Source organism: Bactrocera dorsalis, chromosome 5, assembly GCF_023373825.1.
Source record: "Bactrocera dorsalis isolate Fly_Bdor chromosome 5, ASM2337382v1, whole genome shotgun sequence".
Lineage (NCBI taxonomy): Eukaryota > Metazoa > Arthropoda > Insecta > Diptera > Tephritidae > Bactrocera > Bactrocera dorsalis.
Genome location: NC_064307.1, coordinates 64296260 through 64304763, shown reverse-complemented (window position 1 = coordinate 64304763; position 8504 = coordinate 64296260). Strand labels below are relative to the sequence as shown.

Below are 8504 nucleotides of genomic sequence, written 5' to 3'. Positions count from 1 at the left end.
GTGTTTATATGGATTTTTTAATTAAAAAGGTATTAAAGCTTTGTTACAACCGTATTCATTGTATTACTTACTGTGGCTCCGCACTTCGAAAGAAATATGCAAGATGTTCCCGATGTATGTTCCTGATGTACATATGTTCGAGCGCTTAACTTCTTTATTCTGCGTGAAATAAGTTGCATACACAATTTCTGCTGCATTTTAGTTAATTAAATTTTACATTTCACGTCAACACAATAATTAAATAAATAACTAAACACGATTTATTATATTACAACAGATTAAAGCACACAGAAGCCATTTGCATTGAACGGTAAGTGGTTTTGACAGCCAATCAATCGGTTCCGGCGGGAAATATAATTTGTAAAAGAGTTTCCTATTCTACTACAAAAAAATTCGATTAAAGTTTAGAAAAAATGTAAACAATTGAGCTACAGTTTGTGATAAAAATATTTTAAAATAAAAAAATATACTAAATATGTATGTAAACAAACATTTAACTCCATATTTTATATCTTTTTTTAAATTTTAATAGTAATTTTTTTAATAATTATTTCCAATCAGACAATGCAACCTTGTTAAATGGTAAGCTCTGAGCAACCCTAACGCGTTAATACACAACCCAGTCGAGCCGAATGAATGTTCGGTGAAAACGAACATAGCGCAGATGAAATTTTTATTGCAAATGGTGGTGACGGACACGATCCAAGAGTTGCGCACGTATTTTTCACATTCAATTTGCTGTACAATTTTCGTAAATTTGTTGTGTGCTTTCGTTGCACAATAACGATAATATAAATGTTTATAAACAACAGCGAGTGTTTGTTAATTATATTGTAAATTCGAACGTAGAAACGGTGAGTGCTGGCTGCCTGCAATAAGAATATACACCACCTATGTGAAAAATGTACACATCGAAAAGTGGAAAAATTGTTGAAAAAATTCCACACGAAGCGTTTCCAATTGAGTAGTGAAAATATGTTTTTCCTATTGCGTATATAGCATTAAACATTTTCCACATAAATCATTGTTTACAGTTTAAGCGCTAAAAAATGTAAAAATTACAATATTGTTAGTGCTGATTCTGGTTGAAAGGAAAATTTCTATTCGCTGTTTGCCTCATTGAAGAGGCGAGCGGTAGCTGTTGGTGGGTCAGTGTACAAATCGCTGTTCGGTAGTGGCGGGCATATATAAAAAGAAAGTGTAGAGAAATTTTTGTCGATAAAAGGGATTTGCAAAATATATTTTATATAAATGTTTAAATAAATTTTGATAACCAAAATATAAGTTTTATAGAAATACTTTAAAAATTATGTTATGAATGGTTAAAACTATGTTAATAACTAATTTGGCGGATTGCTGAAAAAGCGCGCCATTATGTGACGTAGGCAACTTTAACCCTTAAAACACCTGCTGAGTTTATGCTGACAACATACAAACAATTTTTTTGTAGTTGTTTTTAGATTTTTATTTTTATCAAACAAAAATGTTTTGTGTATAAATTTTAAAGTAAATTTAAAATTTTAATGTTGCTAATTCTAACAAACGGGTTTAAATTGCAATGCATAAAATTTTACAATGTTATAATAACAAAAGTTTTTAGTAAAAATCATTTAATTGAAATATACCATATGCAAATACTATTAGTACACGTTCGTCAAAACGTAACACGAGCATTCCAACAATTTATCGTCATCTCGCTGATTTATTACTTGTGTACTTGCGCTGTCAACATTTACATACACAAATACAAACCCACAATTAAGTGCCGCAAACTAGTAGACAACAAAATAATACACAAATTTTGTTTTGCTATTCGGTTTCGCATTTTCCATATACTCTTTGTATTTGTCTATTTATCTTTTTCTGTCCATTTATACCTTTCTGCCGATTGCTGTTTGTATGCATTTGTGTGTTGGTGACGTGGTGTGTCAGCAGGCGTGATACTCTTTCCTTTTTCGAGATTTATTTTGCGGCTCTCTATAATTATATCTTACCTGTATTTATGTATAGATATGTACCATAGGTATATTTTTATATGTGCTTATTTAGTAATTTATAGCTTCATAAATGGTTAATATATTATTGAAATACTGATATGGTTAGTAATTACTCTGGTAAATTTAACGATGTGGAAAATTTATGTGATATATGAAAAATATACTATAAATCTCCAAAAGTTTTGTAATTATTTTTATTCTATCTACTAATAAAACTTTTTTCTAAAAATGTCGAAATGATTTATTATTTAACAAAAATGTTAAAATTTTATGCATTAAAGGGTTACTTTAATTTTCATATTCGATACTTAAATTATTAATTTTTAACAATTATTTATTCATTTAATTTAGTTATTTGCTATACAATTTGGTAAGAATCGTATGTATGTGTATATGTAGATGAAAAAAAGGTAAACCCAGCAAATAAAATCGAAAGAAATAATTAAAAAGTAAATAATGGTCGAAGAAGGCAAAAGTAAAAATAAAATATTAACTATACAGCTGATATTCTCCACAGGTTACAAAATTAGCATCAATGAATTTGTTTCCAATTCTGTTCTCCAAAATTTCTTTACAATTAACAGCCAATTGTTTTCGGTAGACCTACTCCATTGTTTTTATGCTAATTGTTTAATTTCACGTTCACCTTAATTTTATCAGAGAGCGATATCAACTCGAATTTCTATAGTAATTTCACTCGCGCTTATAAAATGCATTTAATTTTATAACTACCCGTATCGTTGGTTTCTGCAGTGCTTCCACTTGAAGTACACCCCAACCATCAAGTTTGAATTCTGAAAGACATCTGATTTAAAAGCGATTCAATGGCAATAATATTCACTTCTTTTCCACATTGCGTTTTCACTCTCATTTTTTGAGTTGTTTGTATTTGGTTTTGCCGGTGGTTGCGATGAAATACTCTTCGGTTGTTGGTTTTTCTTATACGACGATGCACATGCTCGTATATATAGACCAGTAGAGGGTATCTAATCGCGCTCCAATTCCACTCAGTTGCTATATGCTTGTGTCTTTATTTTATACACTTTTCTCTGGTTTAGTGTTATTTAAATATTTTTATTGCTTGTCTCTCAATGGAACAAAAAATATTATATGGGCGATGGCAATCTCCGCGCTCAGTAGGCTATAAATATATGCTCTTCTGCTTCGCTGTTTGTTGAGTATATATTGTTTTCTCAAAGCTCTCGTCACAAAACACTCGAAATTTTAATAGTTTAACTCATCGCATGTTTTATTTTATTAACTGGCAAAGTGAATTTGCTGTAGACATGTATGGTCAACAAACGTACGTATGCCTATTTGTTTTGCTACATAATTAACTATAACCGTCGCGGGTTGATTTTTCCTGTTAGTAATGTCATCATAGTGACATTATGTGACCGTTGAACTCTGACGTTTAACAATTACTTTGTATTGATTTCCTGAAGGTCGTTTGAACTATTTCACGATTTTTTTATGAATATTTCGTTTTTATTTTTTATTTATTTTTCCACCTGCATTCCCTATCATCCTACTTTATGGTTTTTTAATACACCAAGTTAGTTGTATGTATTTTTAAGCTTTCCGCTTTGAGTGCTTGCCACTGACTGCCGCAGTTTGCTTAAGTGTTAACGCTTTATACTCATTAAAAGAAATTTCAAAAATTATTTATACCTTCTACAAGTTGGCTCGCACATTGTACACTCATGCTCTAATCAAAATGAATGCTCAACAATTTTCTGCGTTTGCGATGATGACGTTAATGGGCAAAATAAAGTGCCGTTGTGTATGTGCGTTTATTTTTTTAATCCAATAAGATGTATACAAAAGCATTTAATCGGTTGATTGACATTGCCTTTGAAATTTTATTTTACAATTTTAAAATTTGTTATGAAAGATAACTTTTAGTATGATAAGTTGTTATGTCAGCGCATATCTCTCAATTATTTTAACAAATGTTACTGCGGTCACATTTGTTGGCAGGATACAAATTTAATTAGGTTCTCCAGTAAAGAGTGGATGCAACTGTTGGGTGTCATTCCTCAATCCTATGTATTATTTTGCTTCCATTAAATATGGCGGTGGTAATGTTATGGTCTGAAGCTCTTTCTCTGGGTATGGGACTGCAATTATTCATAGAATAAATGGAATAATGGGGCGATTGGTTAACATTCAAATTTAAAAAAATGTGATGCTATTGTATGCTGCAGAGGAAATGTCAATAAAATGGAGGTTAGAGCAGGACAATGGCATTGCAAAACTTGGTTGCTAAGATACCCTGTTGATGTTTTAGATGTGCCAGCCTAATCACCCGATCTCAGCCCCTTGGAGAGCTTTTAGGAGATCGTTATTTCAAAATAAATTTTGAAAACTGTAAAACCAAGGATCAATGAAAAAAGCTTTATTTGAATAAAAATTAACAAGCAATTAATTGAAAATCGTCAAAATTTTACTTTTATTTGCTATTATTTTTATTTTTGCTTTTGATCTGTCCTACACTGTATATGTACGTGTTTACAATATACATACATATGTACATTACAATGTATTATATTCAGCTTCATCATTTATAATCAACATATCATTTATATATTTGCAGTTTAAATTTCGTGTTTAGTTCTGTCACAGCTCACGATTTGGAAATCGTCTGCTGTCGCTACGGATCAAGGCACCAAAATGGCAGCTAACAACAACCTTAATATGCACAGCATGTCTCCACAACATTTGTCACCACTAAATACAAACATAATGCCACAATCAGTTATTGCCTCCACCGGGAGTGTTAACCCAATGATCGGCATGCAAACCATGCCACAACCATCAAGCAGCGCACAAAGTGCTTGGGATCAATTGACCGCTTCCTCATCTTCGTCAGCCAATGCAAACGTGCTCAACACAACGTCAACTGCGAATATTATAGGTTCAAGCGGTGCTGTTGGTTTGGGAATAGGAAACACACCGAATTTAACAACATTGCAAAACATGCAGCCGGGCGTTAATACCTTAATAGGTGGCGCTGGTGGTATTACGAATACGGTCAATCCGGTAGGCACAACCGGTATCACAATGGGTGATCCTAATGGGTTTGGTTTGGGGAATATGTCTGGCGGTAGCTCACCTGCGGCCGGTTGTGCTTCTCCATCGACGCCGACAAAAACCGGTGCACCGCCGTTGGATGGTATGATGGCACATACGCCCACGCAGGGACCGCCAGCTATGCATAGTGCCGGTTATGGCGAGGAATTGACAGCAGAACTTGTGAATCAGGGTTGGCGTAAATTCTGGTCAAAACGCGAAAATCGCCCATATTACTGGAATAAAATAACCGGCGAATCATTGTGGGAAATGCCCGGTGCGCGTCCATTTGATCCACTCACAGATCCTTTGGGTAGGTTTAATGGAATGAAAAGAAAAAGTGTTGAATTTGATTTTTTTTTTCCAAATATTTTCCTATTAAGGCATATGTCACAGTGGTGGTCAAACGCCTATAAATCCCGGTTTACCGCATCACCCACATCATATGCAACATCCAAATTTAAAGCGTCGTCCATCCGACGATATGCATCTGCATCCACACCAACAACATCCGCCATTGAAAAAATTTGTCTTGGCTGGACCATGGGATTTAGAGATTTGCACGAATGCCGTTATTGTAGAGCGACCCCCTACATTATTGCCACAACCACATCCCGAAATTGAAGCTTTACGTGCCGCCTACACAATGAAGCTTGTGAAAACCTATGAAGATCTCTGTATGCGGCGTGAAAATATCAAGGCGCCGAAGGACTCCTTCAATCGTTGGTTAATGGAGCGTAAAGTTATTGACAACGGCTGCGATCCGTTATTACCGAGTAATTGTAACCCTGAAATATCACCATCCATGTATAGGGAAATTATGGCTGATATACCCATTAAAATTGTCAAACCGAAATTTACAGGTAAAATTTTTATTTTGCATATTATTTGTTCTAGTTTCTTAAATTAACGGTATTTAATTTTCAACTCTTCAAAAACAGGAGATGCACGCAAGCAATTATCACGTTATGCCGAAGCGGCGAAACAGATTATTGAGTCACGTTCAGCGCCAGCCGAAAGTAAAAAGGTCGTTAAGTGGAATGTCGAAGACACATTCCAGTGGTTGCGTCGCACTGTCGGCGCCAGTTACGAGGACTTTCAAGATCGTCTAGCGCATTTGAAGCGTCAATGTGAGCCACATCTTGTCGAGACCGTCAAGAGCTCCGTAGAAGCGCTCTGCATTAAAATCTATCATTTGAGTGCTGAACATGCGCGTAAAATACGCGAACGTCATATGCAATTGCTTAAGGAGCACGGTATACCGGAACCAACGCCGCCACCACCACCACCGCACCTGAAGAAAGTCTGGTGCTATCCCATACAATTTGCTGTGCCATCACCACGCATGCCAGCCATTGAATATGTACAAGATCGTGATCACATGATCATTAAGTATACGCCTAGTACACACAATCAACCCGATGCGCAGTACATAAATCTGACACATCTACAAAAGCTCGAACAACTCTATCGCCACAATTGTTTTGATGATAAGAAATTTGATTTGTTTATTGGACGTGTTTGGTGTCTACTTAAGCGCTACCAGACGTTCCTCGGTAATGCGTTAAATTCGTCACAAGAGGCAGAAATGACGCAAGCATCCTTGCCAGTGCCAGTTTTCGAGTGCTTGCACAGACAGTTCGGCGTTAGTTTTGAATGCTTTGCGTCGCCTTTTAATTCATATTTCAGGCAATACTGTTCGTCATTCGCCGATACCGATGCATATTTTGGTTCCAGAGGGTAAGTGGCAGTTAAAAGCTCAAGTAACGGTTATATATTTACTAATTTTTACTTTTTTAAATTTAGACCATTTCTTGATTTCAAACCAGTTTCTGGCTCTTTTCAAGTAAATCCACCACATTGCGAAGAACTTATGGATAGAGCTTTATTGCATATCGATAAATTGCTGACAGATTCTATGGAACCATTGAGGTAAATTTTCGCTATTTTTTTTACTTAGAAATACAATTTAACTTATGTCAATTTAACAGTTTCATCATATTCTTGCCCGAATGGAAGAGCATTGCAAAATTAGAAGAGAGCATGTTTAAGCGCCGTTCAATGGTGGTATTGGGTATGGCACACGAATATCGCCATGGCTACCAACACATCATACCAAAGTAAGTGCTTGCGCTTTTTCCGGCTTACTGAACTGCTTTTAAATACTTATCTCTAATTTATTGCTACAGAGCCGACGTCAATGTGAAATGCATGCAAGGCACACAAGTGGTGTGGTTGCAGAATAGCGCCGGTCATGCGCGTTGGGGCCCCAACGAGAATCGTGTAGAGGCATTGCGTGAAGCTTTCCGGCCGCAACGCGATCGTGAGCGTGAACGTGCAGCGGCCGCAGCAGCTGCAGCTGCTTCATCACCACCACAACCGGTAACACATCAAACCACTGCTGCAAATACGCTTGGCAACAGTAACAACAATCTAGGTGGCAATATTAATAATGTTAACACAAATGCCACCACATCAGCAGCAGCAGCGACTTCAACTGGTAATACAAACGCAGCTAACAGCATCAACACTTCTACCAGCAGTGGCAACAGTTCGTTGCATTCAACGTGCGCACCACTTTCACCGCATACACCACCAAATATGGCAACATCGTCGACCGGTTCGCCTGCTATGAGCATTCAAAGTGCATGCTCGTCGCCGTCATCGTCCTCCATGTCGCTCTCACCGGCTGCATCAGGTGTTGGCGGTATTTCAGATATTATCGGCAGCACTTCCGTATCGATTACAGCAACCGCCACGGCAGCGAGTGGTGCATTCGCCAGTCTAGTGGCTGCCTCGTCATCAGGCAACAATATCGGTGGTGTAGGTTCGGGTAGTGGTGGCAACGCGCTTGGCAATAATGCCGGTCAAACCGTTATCAATTCTGCGGTTTAAACTGGGTTTGGTCACCTTCTGCAGCGTGCTTGTTTAAGTGACGACAGTGAGTTGAAACAGTGACTCTAATCTACTCAATGCAAAGTATACATCCTAAATTATGTTTACTAGCCACTGTCGCTCAATGGCTCAACTCGCAATGAATTTCCAATGCGTTCTGTAGCCAAATGCGTTGCAATTATCTTTATTTATTTTTGCACTTATGTAATTTATTTATTTAGGCGGAAAAGTGAAATGAAAAAAAAAAACTATTAAAAAATTAGCGTTAGTTTTAGAAAAAGGTAAAAAAAATGCTAAAGAATTGAATTCTTTTTGAATAAACCCACAAAAATGTTAGTGTGGCTCGTGGTACTGTACGAACACTGCACTTTTGTTTATTTATTAGTGATGTACATACAGGCATACGAAAAAAATTTTATTTAATACAGCTCACGCAACTGCTGCGTCAAATAGCAGATTAATGCAATTTTTTTCTATAAATTTTTTCTCTATTTTTATGCAATTTTTACACTAATATATATAAAATGATATTTACTAAAA

General features: G+C 36.3%; 1 protein-coding gene across 1 annotated transcript; it reads left to right on the top strand.

The window, feature by feature from the left end:
- Positions 1-654: 654 nt before the first annotated feature.
- On the top strand, positions 655-8326 carry LOC105227898 (mRNA (2'-O-methyladenosine-N(6)-)-methyltransferase). Its single transcript, XM_011207440.4, has 7 exons — positions 655-854; positions 4594-5382; positions 5453-5932; positions 6011-6809; positions 6876-7001; positions 7061-7189; positions 7259-8326. Exons 2-7 carry the CDS (start codon positions 4671-4673, stop codon positions 7962-7964), a joined length of 2952 nt encoding a protein of 983 aa, XP_011205742.2. The 5' UTR covers positions 655-854; positions 4594-4670; the 3' UTR covers positions 7965-8326.
- Positions 8327-8504: the final 178 nt, after the last annotated feature.